Here is a 14,872-nt window from a genome sequence, read left to right on the forward strand (position 1 = left end):
CTTTAAAATGAGGAGAGTGTATTTGCTTACTTTCATACAGTGTCACCAGGACCTGAGATGAAGTCCTCACATTCTGATCTTGGAGAATCTGCTGCTGCCACCAGCTGGTAGTTCCCTGGTCCTTGGCTGGAGAGATGCATACATAGCTTACACAAAGAACTGCCAGGGAGACAGGTGGACCCTGCAGAGGGTCACATCTGCAGAATGTTATAGAAACATTGATCCAGTCCGAAATACATTTTGGAATATGACAAAAGACTTGTATTATGTGTAGATGTGGCACTTAGGGACATAGTTTTGTGGTGGACTTGGCAATGCTGGGTTAATGATTGAACTCAATAATCTTAGAGATTTTTTCCAACCTGATTCTATGGTTCTAGGTTAACAGGGCAAACAGATGACAACACTCCCAGTCAGCAGTTATCCACAGGCATGGCTACAACAGCAAGCCTGCTGAATTCACAGCATCAGGCATGCAACACTGGTTCTTTCTGTGATTAAATGACATCATGTGCTTCACCACTTAGGTTCAAGAAATAAATTTTTTGGGTGGCAGCTCCATTTGAAGTAGAAATGACAGTTCCTTGCATGAGTCACTGCTGCTTCTGAAAAACCAATAAAAGGAGGAATATAGTGAGCACTGAGTTGTATACCATGTGAAGAACAAATGGTTTGTCACCCTGTGTCTGCAGTCATAGATGTAAAAGAAGGGATTTTGCCATGTGGGATCAGTGCAAGTCAGTGGTTCTTTGTACACATTGAAAGAGGCACATGAGAATGAGATGGTGGATTATCAGAATCTGCACACAGTTGTAGATCAGCTGCTGGGTTTATCATTAGCAAGCCAAAAAGATGGAGTCTTTTCTCTGTTAGATTTAGGAACAACAGACACTTCCTCCTGCAATATCATCTACAAAAGAATGGTAGGAGCAAACCTGTGCTTGAATCAGGAAGCACTGGAAGGTACCCCAGCTGCTGGCTTGCTGTGCACTTTAGAGGGGGGGCGTTATCAGGGTTGGGATGGTCGTACTAAGGAGCAAACCTCAGCTGGCTGCTTCATATCTGGTTGTTCCTATGAAAACTAATTTGTTACAATTAACTAAATTAGAAGAAATAAGTAATTTCTTTTGTTTCTAAAGAATACTGCTGTATCTGGATTGATGAGACAGAAGATGACCCTGGACATCCTTGTTTCTAGACTGAAATATGGGAAATAGAAACAAAAAATCTGCTTGGTTCTAAGACATGCATTCAAAGTAGGTTAAATTACATTAGGTCTGTTGTAGACTTAGACCACAACTACAGCAGTGGTGATGGGCAGAGCTAAACACAACCTCTCATCCATAGCTGGCTACTGCAGCAGAATCCCATGCAACAAAATTCATACATATGGAACTCAGCCAGTGGTGGCATTTGAAATGCATTTGGTGGCTTTTGGTGGTATATGAAATGCCAAAGTAGAAAAATATGTGAAAACTGGAAAAGGAGGATCTATCCAAGCTTCTAGGTAGGGCGTGTTTGTTTTCAGACGTGTCTCATTAGGCTTGCCCAAGGACTCACCCCTCTACCTGTGGTACTCATCCAAGGAGGCTGTAACCAGGTCTGACATTATGGTTCTGGTGGCAAAGGGAAGACAGAGAGTGGAAGGGCTGCTGTCAACCCAGTAGCAGGCAGGGAGCAAACACCTCTTGAATCAGTTTAACTTATTTGATTTCCTCCTGTTCTGAGAATAGTTTGTTTCCTCCCATTCCTCTTCAAACAGCCTTTCTCTGGCATCAGGGCATGCTATTCCCTACCTATGCATGATCAGTCTTCTCTGCCATGGTCCCTAGGATGCACAGTGTCTTCTGTTCCTTCAGTAGATGCCTGCTAAGGTGAACATCAGGGAAGATACGTGAGGCCCCCAACACCATGGTGAACTGTGTTCATATGGATTTTTTTACCTCCATCTCTAGTCACATGATGTCCCATTCCATTGGACATGTGCTCTGAGGTTGTGTCTGAAGACCTGTGCTGCGGAGGCAGGAGGCATGGAAAAGACACAAACTATGGGGTCTGTGAGGGGATCATTGTGAAAACAAGCTTTTCCTGCTCTAGCTTTTCATCCTTCACAGTACAGAAAGCAGTCTGACAGCCTGTGCTACTAACTGTTTTGGAAAGTCAGGGACACTGAAGGACTGTGAAAATAGTGGTTTTATTATATGATGATATTATGTGGCACAGCCTGAGCCAGGGCTTGTGGAGACATGCAGGGACATGATGCCCATTGGAATAGCATTGGACTAACGGCCTGAGCAAGGCAAATCTGAGAAAACTCATCCATACAGTTTGTAAAAAGAGGCCTCTCAGGCAGTCCCTTATGCCAGACTTATCCTGGAATTGCCTCACATCAGGCTGTTCTAATCATTCCAAATTCAGTTTTGGAAGCAATATGACAGACCAGGTGATCTGTTTACAAGTGGGACATTATCTGGCAACATTGCCGGCAGAATTTCCAGGGGACTGCTGCTGCCCTAATTTAATAGTTGTATTGATGGTCTGGAGGTAAATAAGACTTGCAAATAAAAGAAAAGCATACAGAAAGGCCAGCAAAGTGATAGAGTGTGGAGGCAGACTGAATTGAATAGCTGTGTTTGTGAAATAAATGTGTTTTAATAAAAATCATTTGTGAAGTCATCCTACTAGGAGCAAATAATGAAGCTTATGTAACTGCAGACCATGTTCCCTGTAAAAGGAAACATTAAAGGAAATTAGGGGTCAGTCTGTACCAGATCATCACAATCTGGTGGCATAGAGAGACCTTGTTGAATAGAGGAATTCTGCAGCCCTGCAGTGCATAAATAGGAAGGGATAGGGAAGAGGAACAAGGCATGGGGGAACAGGGACCAACACCATTGTGGGGACCAATACAAGACCGAAATGTGCAGGTCACCTTCCCTTTTCTGCTGAGATTGAAAAAAATTGAAACACCAAAAAACCTGAAATTGATTAAAGAAAAAAGTGTGAAGAATTCAGTGTGTTTATCATATAGAAGTCTGAGAGATGATTCAATTATTTGATTAAAGCACAGAATAGATATATATATACTATCTGTATCTAAACTAACTGGGCAATAAAGCATTTCTTCATCAGTTAGACAGAGGTGTGGAAAGAATCAATAGCTATAAATTAGAGTCTTCCTCAGGCAACTTCTGTAAATAAAACCTATTTGAAGACTGGATGCTGGGTATGAATAGTAAAGTATCTTTCACAGTGATGCAGGCAGATTGTGGAGACAGTGGGATATCAACATGCAAGAGTGTGAAGAACAAGTTTAAAACTGAAAAGGCACTTGAAGGCCCCTCCCAAATAATAGTACAAAGAGATTTCTTTGGTGCACTGCCTGCCTGTCTTCTCGTGCCTTCCAGGAAGGAATTCCTACTGACATGATAAAGTATACCACAGAGCCAACAGGCTAGGACTATGTCCCAGGAGTCCACAGGACAGGATGGACTAGAGGAGCCATCTATTCAAACCTTTTGCCCCATCACATCCTGAAGTCCCCCAGAGCCTACCACGCATTCTGCCATGCATTCATACACCACTGTTGGTTTAAACCTGTGCACTTCAGAAGAAGAACTGGTAGTCCCAGTTCTGGGGGCAGCTTGTGGGGATTTCTGTGAACATGAGATACTTTGTATTGATCAGGCTGAGCCCTGTAATGTTCACCGATTCCAGCCTCTACTACGGGACAGCCCCATAAGGCCCAGGATTATAAAAAAGAGGGAGAGCAACTTTTTTACCCAGGCAGATAATGATAGAACAAGGGCAAATGCTTTTAGACTAAAGAGGAGAGATTTAGATTAGATGTTAGGAAGAAATTCTTCACTGTGAGGATGATGATACTCTGGAACAGGTTGCTTAGAGAAATTGTGGGTGCCCCATCCCTGGAAGTGTTCAAAGCCAAGTTGGATGGGGCTTTGAGAAACCTGATCTAGTAAAAGGTATGATGCCCATGGAAGGGAAGTTGGAACTAGATGGTCTTTAAGGTCCCTTCCAAACCATTCTATCCTTTTATATTCTACCCTTCTATGATACTCTAGCCCCAAGTAAGTGGTGCCAGTAGCTCCATACCAGCTGTGACCATGGCTGTGCTCACCTTGCTTATCTAAACCTCTTTCAGGGGTATAACCCTGAATGCTAAGTAATTTTTCTGATTTGTTGATTTGTCCCCTGGTTTGAACCCATGTGGCCATTGCTTCCATTTCCCTGTACACTGTGAGTAACAGCTCTACCTTAGAAAAATGAGAAGTGACAGGGAAGGACACAAGCACAGGAGCACAGGCACCCACACTATAGAATAGTGACAAAGGTACACAGTCAGCTTTTTCATCTAGACCACCCATATGCTTCCAGAACTGCTCTGAGGTCCATTTCAGGATTTTGAGTACAAATAAGGTCTTCTCCATGTCAGCTGGACTCAGTGCTGGAAAAAGGTCCTAGGTCTTTTTCATTTGTTAGCACACATGTTGTCTGGGAGTCTTAGAAATTGTCTCTGCCCAGGATATTCCTATACCTGCTTTCCTGTATCCTAGGTAATAAAAAAAGTATCAGTTTTAAATACAGGATGCTACTTATTCTGAGTTACAGGGGGAAAAATAAAAATCAGCAATAGGCAAATCAACCTTACTTGTTAGTATTGTATAACGAGAGGAGCATTTTTCTAGGAGTATGATTATATATACATATATGTATAAGTATACACATATAAATATTTATATACATGTCTTTCTCACACATGTGGTAAAAAAATCCCTACTCAACTGTTGAAAGCAACTCTGCATTTCAGAAGAGTAGACTTTAATTTTGCTTTAAATGACATATGGCAGCAATATGAATGTAACATAAACTCAGTCTGATGAATAACTTTAATATTCCAGGGGGAAAAACCACAGATAATTCCACTGATTTCTCAGCATATTTTTGAAAAACAAAATTAAGAATTAATTCTTTATGGGATAATAAAGGCTCTATGAAATAAAAGGTTTCAGTATTGCAGATCTAGATGAGTTATCACCACACTGTGAAAATAATATTCCTGTCCTGAAGCATATATGTAAGTCCTTTGCTGTGTCTTGCTGACCTCCTTGGAGGCAGTGTTGTGAGAACAGACTGTCATCCATGTCCTTTACCATCAATAGAAAGAACCTCATGGGTCTCAGTTATCTTTGGATCAGGTCCCAGAACATTCCCAGATCTGCAGGACTTGGAAGACCACAAAATTAACTTAAGAACGATATCCTGATCCTTCTATTTCTTAGATAAATAAATTTAGATGATCTCAGACAGAGATCCAGCCATGATACATAAATGCATCATCCTGCTAATTTGTGGTAAGGCATTTATTATTTCAAGTCATTAATGAACACATTACTAAACACAAAATCTGTATGGAAATTATAATTACAGCTCTTATTCAGCTGCATAATTGATTTTTAAAAATTGTTTATTTTATTTTATTGTATCACATTATTTTTATGCAGTAAAATGTGACAGTACCACATGCTTCTGAGTCAGCTGAAAAACATCCTAAACAAAATTGCCATCAGCCTGACCTATCAGGAGCAGGTGAATGGTATCCAATGTGCTGTTCACATCTATCTCCCCTGCTTCTCTTCTGCTTATTTATTACCTGTTGTAATTAAAACAATGAAGGGTAGATGGCTCACACAATGGAATTCTTAGCAGGTGATGCTCCCAGTTAATGACCTGAAATTTCAACCTCCATTTCTTTGTCTGCAGAATGAAGAAGGAGTGATATAATCATGCAGAAGAAAAGAGAGAAAGACAGGAGAGAAACATGATCTATTTTACTTTCTTTATTAATTTTCTTCCACTTTACTGGCTAGCAGCAGAAAACATGAGCTGGGAGGAGAGTTATAGTTCTAGAGATAGACGAACAGATGAATTATTTGTTGCTTTTTGTATTCATGAGAAGTTTACTGTCTCAGCACTTTCAGTTATGAATCTTAAACACCACGTTGTGTCTTATTATATTGGACAAGTCATTTATCTGGAGTATATGTAAGACTAAATAAGAAAACAGCGAGCTGAGCTTTTTTCCAGACCCAAAGGCTGTATAAGCAGTCTCAAATCAATCTTTTTACGTTCTGCTGGGTAAGAAACCATTATGCAATCTGTCTGCATCCTTCACAGCACAGGTCATCATTTGACAAGCCGGGAGGGCCTCATAGCAGTAACCCCCCAGATACAGATGAAAGCTCCATCTGGGCCAGTATCCTGTGCTCAGCACTAATCAGAAGTAAATGCTGAAGAGCAGACGGGAAAAGCATCTATAAGACCTCTCCTGACTACCCTCCTGGCCTGGGGCTACCTTCAGTCCATGGGATTTCCTGAGCCAGGAGTGGTTTACCTACATCTCCCTGGCTGTCTACCAAGCATTTGCCCCATTTTCCCTTCAACACAGCTAAGCATTTTCTGTCCATAACATCCATTGGCAAATAGTCCCACAGGGCTTATGAACTTTGTATGACAAAAATCACTGCTTTTTGCATGTCCTGAAGTTGTCACTTCTTGGCTTTACTTTGATGGCCCCGGGTTTTTGTGCTGAAAGACAGTCTAGGCTGCAGACCACTCATGGCTCTGTAAACACAGTGAAGTGTTGGCCATAAGTCTCATTAGCGGGCTCTCTCTCTCGAGCTGAAGTGTCCCTGTCTGTTCCTGTTTTCCTATTACAGAAGCCATTTCATATCTACAGTTATCTTGGCAGCCCTGCTCTGACTCCTTTCCAGACCCACTCCAGGGAATGAGAACTGCACACAGTATTCAAGGTTGGGGCAAATTGTGGATTTATGCAGTAGCACGACATTTTCTGTTTTGTTCTCACATTCCTTTCCTGACAATTCCTAACTCTCCACATGACTTCTGAACACTGCTGAGTGCTGACCTGATGTTTTCAAAGAACTTTCTATTCTGATCCTCAGGTCTTGCTCCTGTGTGGTAATGGTCAAGAGGTCATGAATCTTCATGTGAAACTAGGGGATTTTTGCTTGCTATGCGCATCGCTTTACATGATCCATCTTAAAGTCTTTTCAGGTCCTCCTACAGTTTCCTACAAACTGCATTCATCTTTAGTCTGCCAAGTAATTTTCTCATAAGCCAATTTACTCATTGTACCATCTGATCTCTTTTCTGGGTCATCTATGAACATACTCAATGGCAGAATTTTCAGCTTAGTTCCCCGTTGAACTCTTCTGAGATCAGTTCACCCCTTGCAAGAATTAAATGTTTGCCCCTGTCCTGCATTTCCTATCTGGAATTCAGTTCTTTATTCAGTTTAGGATTTCTCTCTTCATTCCATTCCTTTATTTCCTTAAAACATTTATTTTAAGGATTTCTCTTAGAGCTGATGGGAAATCAAGTAGACTGTATAATTTAGATCACTTTTGCCTATATGCTTGCTGACCCCTTGAAAAACTCATTAGGGGTTTGCAAAACAGGATTTTCTTTCATGTAATCTGTGCTGCTCTTCCCAAATGGGTCATATTGATCCATATGGCCTCTCATTCCATCCTTTATTACAAACCCTACTTAACTGCCAGTGCAGATGTCCAGCTTACATGTCTGTATAATTGCCCACTCCCTCTATGAAAATCAGGGTACAAGTGCAATACAGTTACTTACATCATGAGCCACGACATTTTCTTTCTAAATCTTTTTGTCTCTACATACCTATTGATCAATTCAGTTATTTGTCAGACTGACTTTCTTTCTGTTTCTCTCTCTCACTGGAACACAAGTTTCTAATCTTTACATTTTATCCCTGAACATAAAAACAATGCCCAAGCTAGTGATCATGAGAAAAATTTAACAACTGGTAATATATTTATAGCAAATTTTAACCTTAATACCACTGAATACATTTATCTTACATAATTCATTAATCTAACCTAAACAGGCTAGTAAATACAGATTTACAGTGAGCTGGATATCTCGATATTTGATGTTAAACTTCCATTATTTTTTCTGTTGAATACTTTCCATGAGTTAGATGTGATCATGGACATCTCTAGCATTTATCCCAAGCAAGCTAGAAGTCATATTTGCTCAGTTTGAAGAATCAAAGACTTTCCCCAAACTGGAAGGAAAAGAAGTTTTAACAGTACCTCAAAGCCCTTGTTTGTTACTGAATTTAGTGTAAGTGAAGGGGTCTGCTCCGTACTTCCACTGGATGTGGCTGCCCATATGGAAAAATGGACATAAATCAACTCTTCTGTTTGAATCTCAGTCCCTTGTGCCTGCAGAGCCATGCCTGACACAATCGTTTGCATTTACACTGTTCTTTCAAAACTTGACACCCCTGTTCCTCATGTTCATATCTAACTTGGTAAGTGCACCCTATTCTACATCCTTCCTTCCAAATATTAGAAACAGTTATTCTTTTTCTCAGGCCAAGATCTCTCATTTTACGAAGTACTTGTCTTAAAATCTCACAATCCTGGGACTTCTGCTGTCCAGACAACATTCTGCCAATGATAGATACAGGATGGTCAGCAACTGCTGGTCAATAGGCAGTGGGATTACTTTATCATAGGATGACAATACTTGTCAAGGCCTAGAATGGGTAAATTGTTTTCTGCATTTTAGGATTATTTTTTAATTTCACATCTGCACTGTCCTATATCTTCCTTAATATTCAGTGCTCTTTACAGTTACTTGCTTTTTAATTTTAGGTTAGCATACTTAATCCTATGAACTCCCAAACAGTCCTTTACATTTTGCAAAAACCTAACTTCTTGCTACTGGTCTAGCATGGTAACCCAGAACAGAAACCAACCATTTGATCGTGTTATTGTCATGAATAGGAAATGGAAAAATAAGATGCATCCGAGAAATTAAGAATTGCAGATTTTGATGGTTCTCATTGTGCAGCAGAAATCACTGCAAGTTATAGCTACAAAATGCATAAAATACATTAACTCCCAGTTTGGGATGGAAGGTATAATCCAGTTACAAGCCCCTGTCATGGGCAGGGATGCCTTCTGCTCAGAGCCCTAACCAGCCTTGGACACTTGTCTTGAACACTTGCAGGGATGGGACATCCACAGCTTCTCTGGGCAACCTCTCCCAGTATCTCACTACACCACAGTAAAGAATTTATTTCTAATATTTAATCTAATCCTACTGTTTTTCAGTTTGAAGCCACTTCATGCTCTTATAAAAAGTCCCTCTCTATCTTTTTTGCAGACTCCCAACAAGTACCGGAAGGCTGTAATTAGGTCTCCCCTTCTTTTTTCTAAGAAGAGAGAAGGTCTCCCCTTTTCTAAGAAGTAATTAGGTCTCCTCTTCTCTTTTCTAGGCTGAAAAATCCAAAGTCTCCCAGCCTTTCCTCATAGAAGAGGTGCTCCATCCCTCTGATCAATGTGGTGGCCTCCTCTGGACTCTCTCCAAGGATCCATGTCCTTCCCATGTTGGGGACCCCAGAGGTGGATGACATTATCTCCTGACATTACTGGACTGATCTGCTCAGGTTCAACCCAAAACAGACAGACTGAAAACAAGCTATTTGTAAAACATAGTTACTGTGATGTGCCGTGGGGGTCTAAGCATGTCAGGCAACCTTCCCACAGGGATGACTGATAGCTGCATTATTTAACATAGACCAATTAATAACAGAACAAGAAGCAATGGGCTCAAGCTGAGAGAGGGCGCGTTTAGATTGGATACAGGAATAAATTCTTCACTGTGAGGGTGGTGAGGCCCTGGAACAGGCTGCCAAGAGAAGCTCTGGATGCCCCATCTCCACACATGTTCAAGCCCAGGTTGGAAGGGGCTCTGAGCCACCTGGTCTAGTGGGAGGTTTCTCTGCCTATGGCAGAGAACTGGAACCAGATGGTCCCTTACATCCCAAACCACTCTGCTATTCCGTGTTTCTACGTTTTGCTATTCCCCAGATGATTCCAGTGTAGGGTTTATTATGAAGCAGAACCTCTGCCTGTCACCGCTTCTATTTCTTACACAAGCCCGAACACAGCTCAGAGCTGGCAGGCACAGCACACGTTCGAACACACAATGCCGGGGTGCGGCCGCCGATCCGGCGCTGTCCCGGATTCCCCTCAGCGGCGGCGGCGGGAGCCGGGACGGCGCCGCCCGTGAGGGAGGGGGCGTGGCTTGTCCGGGGGCGTGGCTTGTCCGGGGGCGCGGCTTGGGCTGAGGGCGCGGCCGCCCCGCCTCGCGCCTCCCGCCCTTCCGCGCAGGCGCCGCTGAGCGGAAGTGGCGCTGGGCGGGGGAGGCGGTGGCGGCGATGGCGGAGAAGTTCGACTCCCTGGAGGAGCACCTGGAGAAGTTCGTGGAGAACATCAGGCAGCTCGGCATCATCGTCAGCGACTTCCAGCCCAGCAGCCAGACGGGGCTCAATCAGAAACTGTGAGGGGCCGTTGTCGGGGGCGGGCCGGGCCGGGCTGCGGGGCCTTTTCCCCCTCCAGGCCCGGGGTGCTGCCTCAGGGCTGTCTCGCTCTCTGCCTGGCTATCGCTGGCCTCGCAGCCACCCTCAGGGGCGGCGCAGCGACCCCGAAACCGGCTAAACCCGACCCGTTTTCTTCCCGACAGGAATTTCATGGTGACGGGCTTGCAGGATATCGACAAATGCCGGCAGCAGCTTCACGATATCAGCGTGCCCTTGGAGGTTTTTGAGTAAGTCTGTGTGTGCCTGGAAGCGGGGGTACTGCAGTCGGTGACTGGAGGTAGCCTGGCTTCGCAGCGTGGATATTTTAGCTGAGGGCTGCTTGTCTCAAACCCGGTCCTTCTGAAAGCGTCGTGAGAGCGTGGGCAGGCAGAAGGAGGTCAGAAGTACCTTCTGCCTGTGAGAAGGCAGAAAGGTAGGAGAGGTCATAAAATATATACCTGTGTTCGTAGAACCACGGGATGCTTTGAGTTGGAAAGGACCTTAAAGCTCATTTAGTTCCAGCTCCCCCACCGTGGGCAGGGATGCCACCTACTAGATAATTTGCTCAGAGCCCTGCCCAGTCTGGCCTTTCCGACTTTTTTTGACGTCTGCATATGTAGGCAGTAACACGAATTCTGCCGAATTTAGTGATTTCATAATATCACAGAATGAGTCAGGTTAGAAGGGACCTTCAGGAACGTGTGTTTCTAACACCCATGCCATGGGCAGGGACACCCATTTAGTAAGTCAGCTTTCATTTGTAAAAATAGACTTTTACACTAGATTAGGATCAGGATTTAAAGTTCCAAGGGAAAATAAATTAAGTCAGTACTCAGGTGTTTAGTTTCAGAAAATTGCAACATTAAAAGAAAAATCAACTTAGAGGAAGAGCTATACTAGAGAACTTTTGTGATATAGCTGATATGTTAATTTACTGGTGTTTCTTCTAGGTCCAGATGCTGCTGGTCTGCTGTACTCCAGTGTGCTACTGGCTGTACATTGCTTTTTTCAATTGGGCTTTTACTCCAGATGTAAATTTGTGATGACTCTCTTCAATATTTTCTCTAGCGAGTTTCCCTTTGCCAGGAATTGTATTGCAAAACAAAATTGCAGATGAGTTTGCTGATACAGTAGTGTTAATTTTTTACTCTTCACTGTGGTATGTGCAGTTCCTCCTCATCCTTGATTTGCTGGGTGCCATATTCCCGTGTGCTTAATGCTCACCATGTCCTAAGTAACCCACTTCCTGGTTAGTGCCCGTCCAGTTGATTGGAAAAGGACCATCTTCCTCTGATCATCTGTGCTTATAACCTGTGAGGAGCTGGTAGATATATTTTTTTTTGGTGTGCCTTTAATACTTCATTCAAAGCTCTCGAGGCTTTCTGGAAACACAGGTTTGCTGGCCATGGCCTTGTCCTTTTGGAAGGCCATGCCTTTTGGAAATGGCTGAGTTTAACTGTGGTGGTTTTTAAAATGCACATTTCAGATAATAGTGGAAAGAAAAAGGCAGCAAGATGAGTAATTCTGTACCTTGGAGAGCATCCTAGTTGGAATATGATCATTTAGCAGTGTCTTTTCTGTTTCCAGATACATCGATCAAGGCCGCAACCCTCAGCTTTACACTAAAGAGTGTCTGGAGCGAGCTTTGGCTAAAAATGAGCAAGTGAAAGGAAAAATTGACACTATGAAGGTAAACCAGAATTAATGGAAGTATAATGCAGTAATGTATTTGATAAATTTTTACTTTTCTGTAAATATGTGGGTATTTTTCACTTGTGCAGTTATTAACTTCTGTTATTATGTCATTTGTCTTAGAAATTGTTCTGCATCCCTGTATCTTAATTGATGCTGATACAGCCTGTTCAGGAAAGGAAACCTGTAGTTTATCCCACAGTTGGGGATGCAGCTTTCACTGTGATTTTTATATTGATTAAAGCTATATGTAGCAGTAGAGATATTTTACTTGGGTTTTTTGCAGGTGTGGAATTTTGCTGTGTGCCAGTTTACAAATAAGCAAAACAGAAGGGGTATTTTTCCAGTCTGGAATGGATAGTAGAGGTTTAAAATGTCAAATATGCTCTATAATCATCAGTCAATCTTTATAAAATTTGTGAAAATGCATGCCAGTGCTTAGGGGTTTCTGAATTTGTACTTTCATTTAGTGTGAACCTAAGCATTCCGTGATACTGTTTAACTCCTGGAACTACTGCAAAAAAACACAGTCAGAAAAGGAAGTTTAGTGAGTTCTGAGAATGTTCTTTGGCTGAACTTAGTGTGGAGGATGACAAGTTGTACTGCCCAATGTGGACTTAAGGAGATAAGTCCTGAGCTTCTTTTTCTTTCTCTGTGCTTGTGAAATTGTGTACTTGAAAGGCAGGTGTGAGTTGCTTTTTGAAGGTGGAGTGGATTCCATATCAAATCAAGAGGACATGTCCTTAATCAGCTTTCCTTAACAAGGTCAGGCAGATATGGGTGCACCAGAGTTCACTAGAGAGGTCCAACTGCTTTGTATTTTTTGGAGAAAATGCAGGTGAATTTCTGGGAATTCACAGACATGTATGTTTGCCTCATGCATTCCTCGTGGATTTCACTTGGGCATTTTATGTGGATTTTGTAAATATCATTTTCTTTGTGTGGTTTTGGGGGTTTTTGGGTACTTCACTGAGAGGTGTGTTGGGTACAAACATGTCTGTTCATTAGGTAATATTGCTTGATGAAATCTAAATAAATTGTCCAGATGATGTATATACATTTATTTTTTTCTCTTTCTAGAAATTTAAAAGCCTGTTAATTCAAGAACTGACAAAGGTGTTCCCAGAAGATATGGCAAAGTACAAAGCTATTAGAGGAGAAGATCCTCCTCCTTAAGTTGGCCTTTGATAGCTCTAAAAACGTCTCATAAACTGACACCATGTTATAAAAACATTGATTGGAGAGAGAGAGAATCTAAGCCCTCCTAACAACTGTACTAAAAATGGCAGTGGTGACTGTAAAGGAGCTTCATGGTTGTTCGTAGTTCTGGTCTGAAGCTGCTGAATCTTTCTGAAGACTTCTTCTCAGTGATTGTGGTTGAAACTTCCTATGGTAATCTGCTTTTCTTTCCTGGAGGGTTTGAGAAATGGAATTGGTTGCAGGTCATCAATGCAGAGCATTTCCCACAAAGTGCATTTCCATAGCAGAAAAACAGTTGTTTTTTGTTTTGTTTTTTTTTTTCTGGAAAGTGTGCCTCAGGATTGTGGGCTCATCTGTTTCTTAATACATTTATTACACTTGATTATTTTTCATTTGTAAACTTCAGGGTTTTTTACTGCAGTATGAACAGTTGACTGCTTTTGTCTTGCCAAATATTACTGAGCAGGAGCCTGTCAAGGGCTGCAGTTCTCATGTGTCATAATTAGTTGCAGCCAGGAAAACCTTCAGATCTTTTGTTCTGGGAGCTGCAGTGCAGATGGCTAAGGATATAAAACGTGAGCATACCTGGGGACTAGCTCCTCTACAACTTCAATATTTTGTACAGTATTTAATGTAAGCTTTTGTTTATTCATTTTCTGCAAGCAGGTTGTTGAATAAAAATTTGAAAAAATCTAAATCCTGACATTTTTCTTTTGTATGCTTCTCTTTGGAGTGTGAACTGAAAGCTGTGGAAAAATAGCATTTTCCTGAGTTCCACACTGATAGAAATGTGTATCAAAACTTGGCTCTTAAAATTTTACATCTGAAGGTGGTGTCAGCTTGGCTTATTTGGTTTTATGATGAAAACCTCCATTTTAGTACCTGAAACAGGAGATTTTGGGCATCAGCAGTTGTCACTCGAAGTCCTGGTTAGCTGTGAACTCATCTATGGGATCTGTAACTGTTCATACATAAGGGAGCCCTAGTTTGGAACAGGATGGTGGCTCCTCACCCAGGGATCAGAGGTTTGTGGGATAGATTGGGTTTGCAGTGGAAGCAAGAGGAGCCCTTTTAGTCTTGGGTATTTGTGAAGCTGGAGCCCTTTGTGCTTATGTTTGTTCTCCCAGATCTATCTTGACTTTTTGTGTCAGCAAATTATTTTATTGCTGTAGCTTTCTTCTGGTTGCTAAATGGAGTGGTTTTGGGCAGGAGCTCCAAGATAGCACTGTATATGCATGTGCTCCATAGCAGGCCTGCCTACTTGGCTAAGACTTAACAGGGATTTAGGCATGCTTGAAGTTACTGGTGGCATAGTTTGCCCACCCGAAGCACTCTGTGCTCAGTTACCTGCCTGAGGCACAGCCCATCCGTGATGCCAGGTGCCACCAGACTTGGACATAGCAAGAGGAAAAACAAAACCAAAACTAGGTGTTCCTTTTAAAATTTGTTACCTACCAGTCTAGGTTAATCAAGTTGCTGTCTGATATTACCCTGCCCTGCACACTTGCTTTTTCTTGTATTTGTTCCACCTCTAAT

At 42.2% G+C, this 14,872-nt stretch overlaps 1 protein-coding gene across 1 annotated transcript; it reads left to right on the top strand.

Annotated features, from left to right (window-relative positions):
• The first annotated feature begins 10,259 nt into the window (after positions 1–10,259).
• MED10 (mediator complex subunit 10) lies at positions 10,260–14,033 on the top strand. The gene is made up of 4 exons (XM_036378742.2): positions 10,260–10,425; positions 10,609–10,692; positions 12,032–12,134; positions 13,217–14,033. The coding sequence occupies exons 1-4, from the start codon at positions 10,304–10,306 to the stop codon at positions 13,310–13,312; spliced, it is 405 nt and encodes a 134-aa protein (XP_036234635.1). The 5' UTR covers positions 10,260–10,303; the 3' UTR covers positions 13,313–14,033.
• Positions 14,034–14,872: the final 839 nt, after the last annotated feature.

Source organism: Molothrus ater, chromosome 1, assembly GCF_012460135.2.
Source record: "Molothrus ater isolate BHLD 08-10-18 breed brown headed cowbird chromosome 1, BPBGC_Mater_1.1, whole genome shotgun sequence".
Lineage (NCBI taxonomy): Eukaryota > Metazoa > Chordata > Aves > Passeriformes > Icteridae > Molothrus > Molothrus ater.